Source organism: Lipotes vexillifer, unplaced genomic scaffold (genome assembly GCF_000442215.2).
Source record: "Lipotes vexillifer unplaced genomic scaffold, Lipotes_vexillifer_v1.1 scaffold269, whole genome shotgun sequence".
Lineage (NCBI taxonomy): Eukaryota > Metazoa > Chordata > Mammalia > Artiodactyla > Lipotidae > Lipotes > Lipotes vexillifer.
Window position 1 is genome coordinate 2102846 of NW_006799885.1, and position 19818 is coordinate 2122663.

Below are 19818 nucleotides of genomic sequence, written 5' to 3' on the forward strand. Positions count from 1 at the left end.
TGAGTTAATATCGGTCTGTAGTTTTCTTATAATGTATTTAATTTTGGTACTAAGGTAAATGCTGACATCGAAGAATGAGTTAGAAAATATTCCCTCTTCTATTTTCTGGAAGGATTTGCATAGAATTGGTATTATTTCTTTTTTAACTGTTTGATAGAATTTATCAGTGAGTCATTTGGGCCTAGAGCTTTCTTATTGGCAGGATATTTAACTTCAGATTCATTTTCTGTAATTGATATGGGTTACCTATTTCTTAGGTTACCTATTTCTTTTGGAGTGGTTTGTGTCTTTTGAGACTTTTGTCCATTTCATCTAAACTGTTGAATTTGTGGGCATGAATATTTTCATAATATTTTATTTTCTTTTTAATACATTAGAACCTGGAGTGATTCTTCAGTCACCTCTATTATTTCTGATCGGTGATTTGTGCTTTCTTTTATTTCCTAATTATTATGGCTAGACTTACCAACTTTATTGATTATTTCGAAGAACCAGTTTTTGGATTTATTTATTTTCTCTGTTTCTGTTTGTTCGTTTTCTGTTTAATTGATTTCTGCTCTGATCTTTGTTTCTGTTTTTCTGCTTATTTTGGGTTTAATTTACTTTCTTTTTGGCTGTTTAAGGTAGAAAGTTTAAGACCTTTCTTTTTTCTAACATAGGTACTTAGTGGTATAAATTTACCACCAAATACTGCTTTACCAACATCCCTTAAATTCTGATATGTTGTATTTTCATTTTTGTTTCAATTCAGAATACTTCCTGATATTCCTTTCTTTGAGGTTTTCTAGATATCTCTGTTATTGAGTTCTAATTTAATTTTTACTGTAATCAGAGAAATACCCTGTATAAATGGAACCCTTTTAAATTTATGGAGATTTGTTTCATGGTCCAGAATATCTTTATCTTGATAAATGCTTCATACGCACTGGGAAAGAATGTGTCTTCTGTTGCTTTTGGATGGCGTTTCATTTAGGTGATGGACATACCAGTCAGGTGAAGTTGGTTGATAGCTTTGGTCAAATCTCTGTCCTAACGGATTTTGTCTACTCGTTCTATCAGTTATTGAGACAGAGAGGTATTTAAGTCTCTGGCCATATTTGTGGATTTGTCTATTTCTCCTTGCAGTTCCATCCACTTTTGCTTCCTGCATTTTGAAAATCCTGTTATTAGACCCACTAACATTTAGGATTGTTAAAAAAACAAACAACCATTTAGGATTATTATGTCTTCTTGATGAATTGACCTCTTTATCAATATGAAATGACCTTTTTTATCCCTGGCATTTTTTTGGCTTTTGCATATGTTTAAAATTTTTTTGTGTGTGTATCTTTGATGTCTTTTTTTTTAAGCATTTGAAGAGGAATTTCTGGGCTACGTGATTTAAACCTTTTAAAAGTTTTTATCTTTTATCCTGCCAGATTGCCCTCCAGGAGGGCTGTACAGATTGATAACTTGTCTTAGTGTTCCTTAGGTGTTTTTAGAGTCTGGAGATCTGGTCTTTTAAAATTTAAGATATGTATAAATGTTGATTGAACTGTAACATTCTGTTGACCACAGGATAAAAACCTACCATTTATGTAATCTGTTTGTAGAAAATTAAAATGATATGGGTGTTTTTTAAGTTGTCATCAATTTTATTTCATTTCTCTGTTATTTCATAGGCATACATCAATATTGGATATCATATGTTTATAATAGAGATGTAAGAGAAGAGGACTGGAGGGACTTCCCTGGTGGTCCAGTGGTTAAGAATTCACCTTCCAGTGCAGGGGGTGTGGGTTCGATACCTGGTCGTGGAGCTAAGATCCCACATGCCTCATGGCCAAAACAAAAACAAAAACAAAACAAAACATAGAACAGAAACAGTATTATAACAAATTCAGTAAAGACTTTAAAAATGGTCCACATCAAAAAAATCTTAAAAAAAAAAAAAAGAGGACTTGATTTCTTTAAATTTGTTTAATCTTTTCCATATTTTTTTTTGTGGCATCCAGTTAATATCCTAGAGGTGATTTTCAAAATTATATGTTTATATTTGGTTGGATAGAATATTTGACTTTAAATAAGTTAGTGTGTGGAAGGGAGTTTTATACATGAAATCAGATGTTTATAAAGGTACTTTCCAAGATTAAATATGAAATACTGTTTGCTTAGATCTGATAGAGATTTGTGACTGCTTAAGCTTGGACAGTGCGTGGTACAGATAACACTTAATAAAGGAATCCATTTGAATGATGTATCTTTTTTGATATGTAAAAGTATTTCCTAGGGAAGTTTTGCACATTAAGAAATGCATGACATATTTAATATCCTTTTATAAAAAATGAATGCAAAAAGAGGTGACCTATTTGTATTTGTTTGGTAATTCTAAGCTGTCCTTTTAATACAGGAGTCTTCCAGAGCCGCTGATGACCTATGAATTACACGGAGACTTCATTGTTCCAGCCAGTACGTATTACATCGAGGTGATAGAAATAAGTTTTGTGATTGACAGTGTGTACAAACTGAAATTTCCACATGAAAAATTTATCTTTATGTTATTGTAATCTGTGTTAAAAATGGAAATCACTTGAGGAGGTGTTTGCCCCCCCTACTTTTAGAAGATGAAAAAAGGGACAATTAATATATTTATTCATTCATTCATTCATTCACTCACAGACATTTATTTATCTCCTACTGTGCACTAATCACTGGTATATAATGGATATATAGAGCCATGAAAGGATTTCTGCCCCCAGGAGCCAACTCTTTAGCAAGTATTGGGGCGCACACACCTCTCCCTGTACCATAATGTATATAATAATGACATGAGCACAGTATGATGGGAACACAGGAGTATTTAACTTACAGAAGGTTGGGGAGATTAGCAGATTCGGAGAGTTTTGCATGTTGGAAATGACTTCACGTAGAAAGATATTGATATGGAAATTGCAGGCAGAAGGAATATTGTGAGCTCATACCGGAAGCCCACACAATGTTTGGTAGAGAGTGAATTCTATGTGATAAAATGTTAAATGAAAAAGGCTTATAGTTGGTAGCATTTTAATTTGTGATTAAATTTTTTGTGAGTCATACTCATTTCAAGCTTTCTTGTTTTCTCTCTCTGATACACTCTTACACTCTCTGTTATACACACTCACTTTTTCTGTTCGACACTTGGTGTTAAATCATCAGAGTCTTCCAAAATATTCTGGTGTTAGGTATTTAATAGTTAAGGAAAGGAAGGTGGAGACATGTTAAGTAACTTGCCAGATTTTGGAGATCTTTATTTAAAATTCAAAACCCCAGTTCCACTGGCTAAAACCTGCAGTATTGGTTTTCACAGGTGCACTGACAGTAGTTGTAACTGTATCTCCATTTCCTTTTATTTTCTTCCCTTGGATGTATTCCATCGTTTAATCTGTTGAAAACTTTAGAGCAATCCCTTTGGGTCCTGTGTTACTGCTGCCTGAACATTGCTTTAAATGTGTCTTCTTGTGAGGTCCCTGCTCCAGCCAGCATGAAGGTTCCTAGGAGGTTGCAGAAAGAAGGAATAGTTAGGCCCAGTTAGACTCTGCATATAAAACAGGCATTTGGAAAAGGCAAAAATATGGTTCCGTTCACTTTTGTTTTCACATGGAAGAGGATTTCTTTTTTCTTTTTAAGGGGAGTTTGTATGATCAAGGAAGTGGGGGAAAGATTTCTTGGCAAAAACTCAAGCAAATGTTTAGTTGTTTTGATTCTTCCCTGTGGCATTTTTGGCAAACCGGGGGAAGAGAAATTAAACTCTCATTGGAGGACAGTTGTTTCATGTTTGCCTCAGAGACTGGAAAAAGCAAAAGAGTGCCAATTTTAATCTAGAATCCTTTGAGAATTGGAGAAAGATAAAGGGATTATGGAATAAAGTTTTCAGTTACCACAGGTTAGTATCATTATCACGCCTTGTAACCGAATCCAGTGTGTTTGAAATTCTAACATCGATGTATTTTACTAGATGAAGAGGTAGGAACTTACAAGTGTTTACTAAGTCCATGGTGGTAGGAGGTGAGTTTCAAGAGTTGTTGAGGCTATCTTTCAACACTGTGGGAGAAGACATTGTGCCAGTACGAAGGGTAGCGTCACCTCCTAGACGAGTACCTTGTGTTCTGCTTCCTGACTGTGTTGGGATCTGGCCTAGAGTCTTCACAATGACTTGAATAACAAGCCTGTTCCAGAGAAACACTGTAGCTACTGTAATTATTGGCAGGTATTTGCGCCCAAGTGGAGTTACGGTTGGCATGGGACCCATAGTTACCTTGTTTAATGGGGAAAAGTAGGTATATTAAATGGGTGTATTTTCATGGCCAACATTTCCAGTGCAGACTTTCATTTTTTATTCAGTTCTCTTGTGAGCACTCTCAGGAAAGAGTATAGAAGCAGGTCCTCTAATCTTTGCATGTATCCTTTCCAGTGTTGACTAAAACGGTCACAGAAATCAGGTGGCCAGGATTAGTCTCCTCTTGAATAATGTTGGAAACTTGGAATTGCAGTTAAACTATCATTTTCCATTAACGATGGCAGAGATTCCCTTGTTGTGCTGCAGTGTCTTAGCTGAGCTAACTTCTAAAATGATCAAGCATCACCCATCTCTGTTACTGCCTCTCACACCAGCATGGAAACTAAATTTTGATTCTTTTCAGTCATGTGCAGTAATTTCAGTCTGTTCTGTGGTGTTGAGATGATCTTTTCTCCCCTCCCTGCTGAGGGTTCTGAAGGTTCTCCTGGGTCCCTTCATTTCTTCTCATCAGTTTCTTTCCTGTAGAGTTCCCCTGAGAACCTGTGAGTTAATTTCTGGAGTGTGTGATACAAATGTGAATTTTCTTTCTTTGTTGTCACCACAGAAGGCAAACATCTTTTGTTTTTCATTCTTAAAAGAAATACCTACTGGTCAATGGTGGATGCATTGAGAATTTTTTTAAAAAAACTTTTGTTTGAACGCGTCCAAATAACCCTTTCAGCTGAGAGAGTTAACTTAAAATTGGTAAAAGGAACTGGAGACCCTCTGTCTAGGAAAGTCACTCCTGTGTGTCTTCTGTACACACATAGTACTGCACTTCTGGTCACCAAATGTGTGGGTTTTCCCCACACCAACCAATTCTGTGATGCCAGCTGCGTGTCCTGCAGTTGGATTCAGGTCTGATTCTGTTTATCTGGAGTTAGCCTCTGATCCCACAAGTTAAGGACTTGTCCTACAAAACTGTACCCCCCATGAAAGACACCAGTTCCAAGTCCCAGGTTATCCCTGGTACTTTTGACTGACCGGCTAGAAATCAGCTTTCTCGTAACCCCTACCTTGGACATGAGAATTTGCTAGAGTGGTCACAGAACTCAGGGAAATGGAAATGTCCATTAGCCAGCTTATGGTATAATAAAGGACATGATAAAGGATACAGATGAACAGTCAGGTACACAGGGCAAGGTCCAGAAGTGTCCTGAGTGCAGGAGTTTTTGTCCCGTGAAGTTGGGGGGTGCCACCCTCCTGGCATATAGATACGTTCACCCACTTGGAAGCTGTCCATACCCTGTGCTAGGGGGATTTTTATGAAGGCTTCATCCTGTAGCCATGATGGATTGTTAGCTCCATTTCTTGCCCCGTCCCCTCTCCAGAGAATGGTGGGTGGATCTGAAAATTCCAAGCTTCTAACCTCTCTTGTGACCAGCCCCCATCTAGAAGCCCACCAAAAGTCACCTCCTTAAAACAGAAGATGTTCTTATCAGCCCCCAAATTCCAGGGGACTTAGGAGCTTGGTGTCAGACATTCCAATCACTCAGGAAATGACAGAGCCCCTAGGAGCTCTGTATCAGAAACTAGAGGGCTTCCCTGGTGGCGCAGTGGTTGAGAGTCCGCCTGCCGATGCAAGGGACATGGGTTCGTGCCCCGGTCCGGGAAGATCCCACATGCCGTGGAGCGGCTGGGCCCGTGAGCCATGGCCGCTGGGCCTGCACGTCCAGAGCCTGTGCTCCGCAACGGGAGAGGCCACAGCAGTGAGAGGCCCACACACCGCAAAAATAAAAAAAAATATTAAAAAAAAAAAGAAACTAGAAATACTAGAACTAAAGACTCTCTGAGCACCCCCAAATACAAGGCTTTTAGGAGCTCAGCATCAGGAACTGGGTGCAGAGACCAGTATGCGTATATTTATTATTATTTCACACCATCCATCTTGCAAGAGAATATAATGGGCCTTTAGAATAGAAATTTGTAAGATGAGAATACAGTTTGCTTGGTTTACGCAGGAGTCAGAAGATCGTGCCCAGCTGGGGAAGGCTGGCAGGTATTTACCTGGCTCTCTTACTGCATGATGTTTATTACCTTTGAGAATGTTGTAGTCCTTGGTGTGTGTCTCAGCCTTTCAGGCTCAGCATCTCTGATGGATCATATTGGTAAGAATTGGATCCATGCTTCAGGGCTGGACTCATGTTAAACTTGGTTTGAGAATGACAGCTGAAGCCTGGACGCCTAATATGGCATCACACGAAAAATTTCTGTCCCCCAGACCAGAACACGTGTCTTGCTGTCTTCAGTATGTTTTCTTCCTGTAGTTAAGGTACCTGGGAAACAAAATCATAATCACAAAGTACTTTAGTCACTTATGATGAAAAAGAAAACTATTATAGGATCCAAGGCACTGGCATTTGCTTAGCCAGAATGTTCTATCCTTATTGGTAAACCTGCAGGGGAAACAAGACAAAATCATGTTGTCTTGGTGGGGAGGGACTCAGAAATCTGGAAATTAAAGGAATCGGATGCTTAATGACATCAAGCTATCTTAGCCTGCTGTAGTCAATTTCTGGTATTAGGTAGTGTCTCCCACAGAAGGACTGGGATGCTTGATGTCTGGTAATTGAAGCCCCGTGTGCTGTGGGAAGTGCTTGAATGGTTACTGCTAATGCTTTCTGAAATTACAGTATTACTGACTGATGGCGTTTAAATATCAAATTTTAGTTTCCCTGTCTGTGTGTCTTTGATAAGGTCAAGTAAGCTACGCTCCTATCTTTCAGTCTCCATTAGCTGGCATAGCAACATAAGCAGATAGACATTAAGTGTTGTAGATGCTGATTTGTTGTGTCACAATTAAAAATGCTTTTGCTATTACAGTAAACTCTGGTCCCTGGCATTCATCAGGAATTTAGTGTTATGATTAATTCGGTATCTCAGATTTTTAAAAAGTTACGCTGTGCATTCTTTGTAATTTATATCAATTAAAATATAATGAAATGCACATAGCATAAGCAGCTAAGGGTAATTTATCTTAGAAAACTTTTTGAGTACCTTAAAGTTGTTATTGTAGCCACATGAAAATGCCCATTAATACAAAGCTTTAATTAATAACAGAATGAAACAAGATGGAGAAAAAGTTTTACTGTACACAAATTCTTCTTTTTAGAAGAAAAGGGAAAAAGCAGACTTGGCAAAGAATGTGTGTATGATTTCAAATGAGATGGGAGTGAGCTGGTGGGAGAGGGACTCAAAAAAGCAAGTGGAAGGTTTTGATTTTATTTTTAAAACTGATTCTAGTATTTTCCACTTAGAAATGAAGGCCCTTATCCTTAGAAGGTGGGAAGCTATTTTCCAATTTTGTGTTTCTCAATAAGTGATAAATAAAAAAATATTAAAGTTGGGTTTTCTTTGGAGGAAAATGATTATTAATGACAAGACACACACGAGTTAGAAAGTGTTTCAGTGAAGTTTTCAAAAATTTTCAGTCTTTGAATGTACAAAGTTCTTACTGTAGGCAGTTATTCTTTTCTTCCTTTGGAATTTTTGACTGTTTTTCAGAGTCCCTGCTTTAATTTCATTTTAAAAATCAAAGCTGTGAGTTGAAAATGCTATTATATTTTTATTGCTTTCATTTTCCTCCAGCTTTGATTTAGTAAGGCATTATGTTGGTTTTAACTCCAGATTAAAAACTTGATTGTAATTTATCACCTAACTCTTTAGATAGCTGTACTTTTATTTTCGAAGACAAATGTAGTCTGTATCAAAGAGTCTTTTACATGATTTGATTGTTTGCGTTCTGCTTTATCATGTGCCTGTTCATTTCCTAGCCTTTTCCCTCCCCTCCCTTTAGCAACAATGTGTTCTGTGTTGTAAAATCTCATTCCTCCCTCTCAGACACTACTCCTGGAAGTGTAAATTGGTGCAAACTTAACTTTACAAACATTGGGAGCGATCTAAATATTCATAAAATTGATGGTTTGCACTCCATTTAAAGACATGGAGAGATGTCCATTATATATATATATATTTTTTTTTAATTAATTAATTTTATTTATTTATTTTTGGCCATGTTGGGTCTTTGTTGCTGCACGTGGGCTTCCTCTAGTTGTGGCGAGCGGGGGCTACTCTTCGTTGCAGTGCGCGGGCTTCTCGTTGCGGTGGCTTCTCTTGTTGCAGAGCATGGGCTCTAGGAACGCAGGCTCAGTAGTTGTGGTGCACGAGCTAAGCTGCTCTGTGGCATGTGGGTTCTTCCCGGAGAAGAGCTCGAACCCACGTCCCCTGCATTGGCAGGCGGATTCTTAACCACTGCGCCACCAGGGAAGTCCCTCCATTATATATTAAATGAAATAGGTTGTTTGAACATCTCATTACAAAAAAGGAAGGAAAACTCTGAAATGATTAAATTTAAAAGTTACTAGGGTAGCCAGTATAGAGAGCAGTATGGAGTGTCCTTAAAATTCTAAAAATAGAGATACCATATGATCCAGCAGTCCCACTCCTGGGCATATATTGGGAAAGATGAAAACTCTAATTCGAAAAGATATATGCACCCCAGTGTTCATAGCAGCACTATTTACAATAGCCAAGACATGGAAGCAGCCTAAATGTCCATCAACAGATGAATGAGTAAAGAAGATGTGTGTGTATACACACATACACACACACAGTGGAATATTAGCCATAAAAAAGAATGAAATAATGCCATTTGTAGCAACGTGGATGGACCTAGAGATTATCATACTAAGTGAAGTAAGTCAGAAAGAGAAAGGCAAATACAATATATCACTTATATGTGGAATCTAAAAAAAATGATACAAATGAACTTACTTACAAGACAGAAATAGACTCACAGATATTGAAAATAAACTTATGGTTACCAAAAGGGAAAGGGGAGGGGGAAATAAGGAGCTTGGGAGTAACAGATACACACTACTATATATAAAATAAACAACAAGGACCTACTGTATAGCACAGGGAATTATATTCAATATCTTGTTGAAAAAGGATCTGAAACAATTTAAAAAAGTAGTAGCTTATCTTAGGTTGAGACTTACTGTGTGAGTAACTTTAAGGAACTTTTTGTTGAAACGTAACAGAAATGTGCACAAATAATAAGTGTAAATAATAAGTGTGCAGCTTAATGAATTTTCAGAGTCAAGATAGCCATGTAATCGGCCCCCAGATCAAGAAATAGAACATTGGGGAATTCCCTGGTGGTCCAGTGTTTAGGACACTGCGCTTTCACAGCCGAGGGCCCAGGTTCGATCCCTGGTTGGGGAACTAAGATCCCACAAGCCAACTGGTGCAGTCAAAAAAAAAAACAAAAAACATTGTCAGAAGCCCCTCCTCATACCCACACGGTCACCATCCACCCCCATGATATGTGAGCACGCTCCTGACTTCTGACACCACAGGTGAGGGTTGCTGCATTTGACCTTTTTTGTAAATGGAATCAAACATAATATACCAATGTGTCTGGCTTCTTTTGCTTATCTTGTGAGATTCATTTCTGTTGAGTGAATCAGTGGATCATTCACTCTCATTGCAGTATAGTATTCCATGGCATGAATGTACCACCACCCTCCTGTTCTGCTCTTGATGGGTACTTGAGTTGCTTCAATTTTGGACTGTTACCAAGGGTGCCACTGCCGAGAACATTCTGCTATGTGTCCTTTAGTGAATGGTCCTATGAATGACATTTTGGGGTCGTTGGGAATGTGTGTGTTCAACATTAGTAGATACTGCCTAACTAACAATTCTCCAGAGTGGTTGTACCATTTAATTATTCCCACCCAGTTACTCTATGACAGTTCCAGTTTCTTCGTGTCCTTGCCCAAGCTTAATATTCACTTAAAGCCATCCTGATGGGTGTATAGGAATCCTTTATTGTGGTTTTAATTTCTGTTTTTCTGATAACTAACGAGGTTTAGTGCTTTTTCCGTACACTTATTGGTGGTATGGCTGTCCCCTTTCATGAAGTTTCTGCTCCATGCTTTTCCCTGTTTTTCTTTTGGGTTCTCTCTCTCTTTTCTGATTTGTAGGAGTTCTGTGTAGTCTGATTGCTTGGTCTTTCTCAACTATATATGTTTCAGATTTTTAGTGTTTTTTTAACTGAATTTTTATTTTATCTATGTTTCCTAAAATTTTAGCAGAAAAGATATTTAATTTTTATAATGATAAGAAGGTGAAACTATTATCGTTTTGAAAAAACAAATTCCCTAAGTCAAGCAGAGACAGATAAATACTGTATCATCTCACTTATTTGTGGACTCTTTAAAAAAAAAAAAAATCCAAACAAAACAAAAAACCCAAGTTCATAGGTGCAGAGAACAGATGGGTGGTTGACAGAGGTGGGAGGCCAGGGGGTGGGTAAAGTGGGAAAAGGGGGTCAAAAGGTACAGACTTCCAATTATAAGATAAATGAGAAAAAGAAATAAAAGATAAATGAGTCATGAGGTTGTAATGTACAGCATGATGACTATAGTTGCTAATACTGTATTGTATATTTGAAAGTTGTTAAGAGAGTAGATCTTTTTTTATATAAATTTATTTTATTTATTTATTTTTGTCTGCATTGGGTCTTTGTTGCTACACGTGGGCTTCTCATTGCAGTGGCCTCTCCTGCTGCGGAGCATGGGCTCCAGGCGCGTGGGCTTCAGTAGTTGTGGCTTGCGGGCTCTAGAGCACAGGGTCAGCAGTTGTAGCGCACGGGCTTAGCTGCTCTGTGGCATGTGGGATCCTCCTGGACCAGGGCTCGAACCTGTGTCCCCTGCATTGGCAGGCGGACTCCTAACCACTGCGCCACCAGGGAAGTCCCAAATGAGTAGATCTTAAAAATTCTCATCACAAGAAAAAAAATTGGTAACTTATTGTGGTGATCATTTTGCAGTGTATCCAAATATTGAATCACTATGTTGTACACCTGAAACTAATATAATGTTACATGTCAATTGCACCTCAGTTATAAAAACCAAACAAAGAAGACCCAACAAATTCCCTGTTCTTTTTTTTTTTTTTACATCTTTATTGGAGTATAATTGCTTTACAATGGTGTGTTAGTTTCTGCTTTATAACAAAGTGAATCAGTTATCCATATACATATGTTCCCATATCTCTTCCCTCTTGCGTCTCCCTCCCTCCCACCCAAATTCCCTGTTCTTGATCTGCTTTACCTTTCTTTTCCCCTTCCCTTCCCTTTCTTCTGTTTTGAACCATTGGTCTGAAATCCCACCCTCCCCATCCTCTTCAGCACTTCACTCTTTAACCTCCTTTTTTTGTAAAAATTGGTAAATTTAGCCGCGGCCCCCTTCTCTGTCTTTCGATTCCCCAGTCTCCTGTAACTCTGGGTAGCACTAGCTCCCCAGTCTTTGCAGGTTTCTTCTCACTTGACTTTCTGATGACCCTGAAACTCCCTGGTCCTCTTGTCTCTTCCTCCTCCTGTGCTTTGCTTAGCTCCCTGGGCATCTCCCCTGTATGTCTTTGGAGCTCTTTTCCCCACCGCGTCCTCTGTTAGCCTCTGAAGTACTCAGGCAGCCTTGGCCACGTGCTGGAGGTCACACCCTTTGGAGAGCATGGCTGGCCTTCAGCTCTAAAGCCTCTTCCCCTTCCCAGATACGTGCTAGCATGGCAGCCCCTGAATGTCACTTTCTCCATCACTTCCACCATCATCCTCCTCCTCAAACCCGCTTCGCCTCCTGGGTTCCTGTCTGTCAGCAGAACTGACCGTACTGCCAGGTAACCAGGACATGAAACGTCGGTCGTCTTTGCCTCTTTCCTTTGACCCATAGCCGGTCTGAGGCTAAATCCTGTCAATTCTACCTCTTCCATAGTAGCTCTGACATAAGAGGAACACAGACATCAACAGTGACGTGAACAGCATCAGCAGTGACTGCTAACAGCGGTCTAGTGCCTCTGTATGCCGGGTGCTGGGGCTAAGTGCTTTACAGATACCGCCTCACGGAATCTCAGGTGGCCTTCTGAGGTAGTGCTAGTCGCTTCATTTTGCAGGTGAGGACCCTGAGGCCCAGCGAGGTTAGGTAACTTGCCCAAGGCCACTTAGCTGTCACTTGGAAGCGGTGATTCCACCATCTGACTGCAAACTATTCTTCTTTGCTCTCTTTCCTTATTTGTAGTTTGATCCCTTTCCCCACCCCAGTCCCCACCCCTTCCTGCCTCAATACTTCTTGACCACATAGAGGTTCCCTCTTAGTTTGCTGTTTTCCCCATTCTAATTCATCCTCTAAAAATGTCAGGTATGTCTTCCCCGCAGTTTAACTCTCCTCATATCCCTTCCTTGCTTTACTTTCAGTGACTAATTTAGAAACAACCAGTAAAGACAAGTTTTCCTTTTTTTTAACTAATTTTTATTGGAGTAGAGTTGATTTACAGTGTTGTGTTAGTTTCTGCTGTACAGCAAAGTGAATCATTTATACATATATCTACTCTTTTTTAGATTCTTTTGCCATGTAGGTCATTACAGAGTATTGAGCAGAGTTCCCTGTGCTATACAGTAGGTCCTTATTAGTTATCTGTTTTATATATAGCAGTGTGTATATGTCAATCCCGATCTCCCAATTTATCCCTCCCCCCGCTTCCCCCTTGGTAACCGTAAGTTTGTTTTCTACATCTGTGACTCTATTTCTGTTTTGTAAATAAGTTCATTTGTACCATTTTTTTTAGATTCCACCTATAAGAGATATCATATATTTGTCTTTCTCTGTCTGACTAACTGCACTCAGTATGACAATCTCTAGGTCAATCCATGTTGCTGCACATGGTATTATTTTGTTCTTTTTTAAAAGTTTATATATATATATATATATATGTGTGTGTGTGTGTGTGTGTATACATTTTATTTTGTTCTTTTTTATGGCTGAGTAATATTGGTCTTTATGGACCAAAGTTTGGCCCTGACCACCTTTATGTAAGCGTAAGGAGCTGTCTCTGAATAGGCTGTGTATGTTCTCACACTGTTTGCTGAATCCAGAATGTACCCCACACCCCTCAGTTCCACCCTTCCCTGAAACCTCTCCCGTTCTTCAGTCCCTGACTCAAACGTTCTCCCTTATGCGAAACCTTCCTGAGCATCCCTGCCAGCTCTCTGTGAACTTCCATAGCGATTTGTAACCTACCTTCCTGCTGTGGTAAACGGAGCACCTAGTTCTTATGGGTCACTTCTTTGACACCCCTGACAAACTCTAGCATAATTCTCAATAATAAGCATTTTATCGATTTGTCCCATAATATTCTATCAACACAATAAAGGGAATTTGGGCACATTGTTCGTAAGAGCCATGGATGATCATTAATACCAAAGTCTAAGGGATAAAGGTAATATATTCAATATTTGTTCGCTAGAGCTGCTGTGACACAGTACCACAAACCAGATGGCTTAAAACAGCAGAAATTTATTCTCTCACAATTCTAGAGGTGAGGTCCCAAATCAGGGTGTCAGCAGAGCCATGCTTCCTTGGAAGGCTCTAGGGAAGGAGCCTTGCCCCATCCACCTTCTGGTGTTTCCTGGCAATCCTTGGCATTCCTTGGCTTGTAGGTGCATCTCTTCAATCTCTGTCTCCATTGATACATGATACTCTCCCATATGTCTGCCTTCACGTGGCCATCTTCCCTCTACGTCTTTGTTTTCTTATAAGGATACCAGTCCTTGGATTAAAGGACCACCCTGCCCCACTGCGGTCTCATTTTAACTAACGGTGTCTGCAGTGCCCTTATTCCAAATAAGCACTGTCAAGTATGTCTCATTATTCTAATGTTTTGACATCTGGGGCTTGACTGACCCTGGGGAGACTGCCCTTCCTGGGGCTAACCAATTCCTAGAGATATTTAACCTGAGCACACTTTCCATGTGCAAACTAACCAATCCAGAGCCCATTTTCCCTCCCCGACCCCATCTTTCGGGTTCTAACACTCCAGACCAATATTCTTCTGCCTTAACTGCCTCAGAGCCAGGTACCAGATAATCAGGAACAATCTCTATACCCCCGAGCCTGCTGAAAAAATTCACACCAACCAGTCTTAAGCCTGCTTACCCTGCCTTGCCTGTTCCTTCATGTGGATACTGCAATAAACCCTCTTTTGCCCACATTTTCCTTTTGCTCATTGCCTCCTGACCTCCCCGGTGCTTCCCCATGCGGCCCTGCATGGCATGCCATGCCTCCCGTTTCTAGGGATCTGTGAGGATAAGCGTCTTGTGGGGCAGTGACCCAGTGACTAGACTCATCAGGTAAGCGAGGAGCAGACTTGAGGTGCAGCGTGCCAGAGGGAGAATCCGTAGTTGCCCTCTGTTCTTAAATATCAGCAGAGGGAAAGGCACTAATTGCAGCCCCGCTGAAATTACGTCATAGGGGAGGCACATAAGATTCATAATAGGGAGAAAGATGGATAGATGGATTTTCTTTTCCTTTGAAAAGTGGCAAAATACATGCACATTATCTGCTTGAAGATTTAATGGATGAGCTATTGTAATTGTTTTTAGGAATATATTTGATTCTGAGTTCGCTGCTAACCATTTTTTTCTTTTTCTTTTCTTTCTTTTTTTTTTTTTTCTTAAAAGAAAGCGGCAGCCCAGAATCTCGTGTTAACGCTATCCATTTCTTGGTACACAAACTGCCGGAGAAAAATAAAGAAATGTTGGATATTTTGGTGAAACACTTAACAAAGTAAGCCTCTTTTTCTTCCTAACTTGCTTTATTTTGCTCTGGGCACCGTGCGGTGGTGTTGGATATGTAACACTTGGAGCTGGGGCTGTTTACACAATACCAGGGACCACACCTGCGAGGGCAGGCTGGACACTTACTTGCCTTATTGTGTGTGTTTTGGACAAGAGTGATGAAATATGATGCTTTCATGAAGTCGTATAATTATTTGCTTAATGTCACTGCCAGCAACTCAGGGTTTGATTTGAAGTAAGAAAAGAGAATCTTATACATTTCCCTGCATACAGATTCTGGAAATGTGATTATAAGCCTGTTAGCAAATTTAGCTTGGTTTCACACCTACCTAACTCTGAGTCTGAACATGTCCTTCAGGTTTGTTTAATCCAATAATACGTAGTTATTTCATAGGATCCATTTTATTCCTTTCACTCTCTCTTTACAAAGCAAGCAAAATCTAATAATTCAGTGGAAAAATTAGCTCTTTCTTCATATATAAAGGACTCCTAGATCACTGTAATTGTAAAACTTTAGAGGTGAGAGGAAGCTGAGGAATGCTATGTTTTACAACCCATATTTCACATGAAAAAGAAACTGAAGGCCAGAGGATATTATGAGTTTCCAAGGGTCCTACTGCTAGTAAAGCTGTTCATTCATTTGGTCAGAAAATATTGGTTGAATGCCTTCTTAAGGTGCTAGCTGATACAAAGATATGTAGTTGAAAAAGATAGTCAAAGTCCCTACTTTCATGAAGTCCCTTCTTTCTAGGACAGAAAAGATAATAAACATTAAAAATAAAAATATAAAATAATTTCAGGTGATAAATGGTAAAAAGACCGAGTGAGGGATAAAGAATATATCTTGGGTATTGGACTATAAAGTGGGTTGTTATGGAACTTGGTTTCTGAGGATGAGACCTTTTGAGTTGAGACCCGAATTAGGTTGCAGGGCTGCTGAGAACAGTTGTCCAGGTCGTTCACTGCACAATGGTACTGCGCCAGAGGGATGAGTGTGGGTGTTCTGATCAAGCTCTGTGTGCTTGTGAAGGTGATTCTTACAAAGGTGCCATGTGGTCTAGTAGTGCCTGGAAGCGAGGGTATAATGACCTGGGGAAAGAAGCAATGTTCTAAGTAGAAGGGAACAGTAAATGAAGGTGTTCAGAGACACAAGCTTAGCATATACATAGAATTATTAAGAAAGATGCTGTGGTTAAGCAGAGCATCAAAGAAAGGGAAGTAGGAAGGTGGGCAGGGACCCCATCACATGGCGCCTTGCCAGATGCAGTGATCTCAGTGGCGGACACTGAGGACAGTTGAGTCTGGCTCCTTGTTTTTAGGGAAATACAGAGTTGCAAAATATCTACAGGCCACAGTTATTGCCCCTTCTTTTAACCAGAGACCTTTCTTCCCTCCCTCATCTTATTAGTGTTTCAAATCACTCCAAGCAGAACCTCATGACCGTGGCAAATTTAGGAGTGGTGTTTGGACCAACTCTGATGAGGCCACAGGAAGAAACTGTTGCTGCCATCATGGATTTGAAGTTTCAGAATATTGTCGTGGAAATTTTAATTGAAAACCATGAAAAGGTAAAAGTGCTTTTTTTTTTTTCTTCCAAAAGGGAATTCCTGTTTTGGGCCCGTCCCTGTGTGAGGTACAACTGTCCTCTTAGATTTTCCTTCTCTCTCTTTTTATTTAATGATTTTATTATCATGATGGTGAGCCTGGTTCTGAGAAGTCCTCATGGAGCTTCTGTCTTTGGATCTGAAGCTTACCCAATCTTCTGTTATCTCACTGGTTTAAGGAAGCAGCGTTTAATCCAGATGCAAACGAATATCGGCAGAGTGTCATTGTGGACTGTTTATGTTTTTTGCTGCCTTTTTTCCTATCCTTGGATTTCTCACTGAAATTCTGTTTACTGTAACACAGGGAAAACATTTTTTGTCAATCTGTATCACACTCTCCCCAGAAAAACACACACAGCTGTTCCTCTCCCTGCAATTGTGCTAACAATTTCAGGGGATTCACAGCATCCTCAAACCCGGGGCCTCCAGGCTGAGAATCTCTGGTTTAAAATGAATCTTAGGTAACATATCCTGTTGTTTGTTTCTCTGTATTCAAGGGAATACATGATTTTTCAAAATGCAATAGACTCTTTCAAGAACTTTTAGATTTTTTTCCCCCCTTTATTCTGTTCATATAGATCAGGACCTTGCTAATAACTTTCCTCACTTTTAAGATAGGGACTTGGAAAACTGTTAAAATGCTTGGTCAACAACTTTAATTGTTTATAAATTTTCGAAAATATTGAGATTGCGCTATATGCCAAGCATGTATTAGGTGCTGGGAGGTGAAGATGAACATTACAGTCCCTGATGGAAAGCGGGTCACGATCTAGGGGGTTGAGCCCTGTTTCGGGACTTGTGTCCCACAGCACACATCCTTGTCTAACATATTATGCAATTGACTTATTTTTCTAGTTGTTATCTATTTCTTTCTTCTAGATCTTTGAGGGCAAAGATCTTTTTGCACATTTAGAATAATACCTGGTATTCCTTAGGCACTTGCTTAGTATTTATTTGGTGAAGTAATGGATTCAATGAAATTTCTGGGGGTCAGGGGAGTGGGAAAGAGACAGATGAAGAGAGGTGTAGTCCTTTTGCACAAGTGTTGTGAGAACATTTCTTGGATTCTTGTTGCGTTTGCTGTTGGCTAGAGCAATTCTAGCTGGTGCAAATATCGATTCCCAGTGAAAAGCTAGGCTTGAAACCTGGTTAGAGATTTGCTTTATCTGTATGGTAAAAGCAGCTTGTTTTGTGGGTGTCAGACATTGGTGGGGTTTTTGGTTTTGTTTTTTGGTAGCTAGTGGTGCATTTATGCCTCCTCTTATGGCCCCGTCAAACTGTCATTAATGTATACGGAACTATCCAGCCAGCTTCAGGGCACGATGGCTACTATTCATTTTGAGAAAAAGAAATAATTAGACTATAAGCTTCGAGGCAATGTTTAGGAGCGTGACTATCATTTGATTAAATCCTAATTAAGAGAACTTTTATCCAATTTATTTGTGAAAATGCTGGTTCTGGGTCTTGCTCTTGGATAAAAGGCTCTCCATCTAATGCTGTAGCTTCCTATTTTCTTCTCTTATTTGAAGCTGGGAAGATAAGTACACGATTTTTTTCTGCTGGGAAATAGATAGGGCTGCTTTCACCTTGTTAACCAGTCTTACAGGAATTCCAAGTGGCATTGGCGAGCCGATTATAATAGTTAACAGCAGATGGAACTGGACCCACTCTCGGAGATGGAGCTTTATTGAATGAAGTAGAGGGCTTCTGGTTCTCCCTCTCTCCCTTTCGGTGGCCAGGCTAGATAGTGCTGTGAACGCACGGCCAATACTGATTGCAGTCCTGAGGTTTCCCACCAAGAGGAGGTGAGATAGTGACTTTCAGATTCTTCATTGAGTGTGTGAGTTTAGCTTTGGAAGCAGAGAGTTGCTTGGGGTTGGGTAGGGGCAGGCAGTTAGCTTGGATTAGTGAACATTTTTGAGAACTATTAATAGGTAATATCCCTATAACCTCTTTTTCCCCGCTTCGATTTCATCCTTGTCCACTGTCACTCTCACTCCCAGCTCGTTGTTCGTGCTCAAGTGGTCTTCACTTCGGAGTCCAGGCTCTGCTATGAGGAAGAGTATTTCTGCTAACAAAGGTGATTGCGTAGAAACACTTTGTAGGGATGTCTGGCCCCAGCTGAACCATACGTTTCCTTGACAACTGATCCACATGCACCACCCAAAGGAGCTGATGTTTTACTTGAATGTAGTGAGGGAGAGATACGGCTCCTCTTAATGTTTGAGAACAAAGAGAAAAAGAGAGAGGGAGGAAGGATAGCAAACATTAAAAAGAATAGTCTCGTGAGGAAGGAAAAAAAATTATAATTAAAAAAAGGAGGGGAAACTAGCAATGAAATGAAACGGCCTAGGTGGTGTCTATGAAGGAGAAGGAATTGGAGGGGGGGCGGTAATGACAGTAGAAGGAAAATGTTTTCTTTTCCTCAGTTACTTATTTTTCTTCCCTAGGAATGCGAAAAATGTTAACTCTGACTAGGAAAGTCACTAAGTCAGAAAAGGAAACTTTCAACATATAATTAAAGCAAGAAAGCTCCAGGTTAATTTTGGAGTTAGAAAAAGACCCTTGGTTAATCTGCTTTGGAGATCACATTTTATCCAAGCCTCTTTGTTGTTTTCATAAAATCCATATGTACTTTATAGGAAACTTAATCCATATGTTTTGGCTTCATTTCCACTCAGTACATTAAGATGTTGTTTTAAAAAAAGTGTTCGCGGGCCAAAAAAATTATCAAGTTCTTTCTTCCCTTGCAAACCAGAAAATTGCATTTCCCAGGTGGAAAGGGTACTGTGAAATTCCCAAGGATTTTCAAATTGGGGCTGTGCCTCAGAATGTGTGAGTTCTGCATATGTTTTGTTCTTAAAGTATACAGTTGTCCCTCGGTATCTGGGGGGGATTAGTTCCAGGACCCCCTGCAGATACCAAAATCCACGGATGCTCAAGTCCTTTAGATAAAAGGGCAGAGTATTTACATATAACCTATGCACATTCTCCCATATACTTTGTCATCTCTAGATTACTTATAATACCTGGTACAGTGTAAATGCTATGTAAGTAGTTGGCAGCATGCAGCAAATGCAAGTTCTGCTTTTTTGGAACTTTCTGGAACCTTTTTTTCCCAAATATTTTCGATCTTCTGTTGATTACATCCGCTAATGGGGAAGCCACGGAGGACAGACTGTACTTGTTATGGATTAATTCAGTACATCTGTCATGAGTGCCTGCTCTGAATCAGACATGGTGTGAGATTTGGGAGAAGTGAGGACAGTCCTGTAGGGAAAAGAAGA

The 19818-nt window shown here is 39.8% G+C and overlaps 1 protein-coding gene and 1 non-coding gene across 2 annotated transcripts in view; both read left to right on the forward strand.

Annotated features, from left to right (window-relative positions):
- The window catches only part of ARHGAP10 (Rho GTPase activating protein 10), a 342299-nt gene that overhangs the window by 219147 nt on the left and 103334 nt on the right, over positions 1-19818 (forward strand). The window contains exons 16-18 of the mRNA XM_007472009.1: positions 2390-2448; positions 14811-14916; positions 16336-16495. Of these exons, the coding sequence (XP_007472071.1) occupies positions 2390-2448; positions 14811-14916; positions 16336-16495 (325 nt within the window). The remainder of the gene's footprint in view (positions 1-2389; positions 2449-14810; positions 14917-16335; positions 16496-19818) is intronic.
- On the forward strand, positions 9448-9520 carry TRNAE-UUC (transfer RNA glutamic acid (anticodon UUC)). Its single transcript has one exon. It is a non-coding gene; the product is annotated as a tRNA-Glu (tRNA).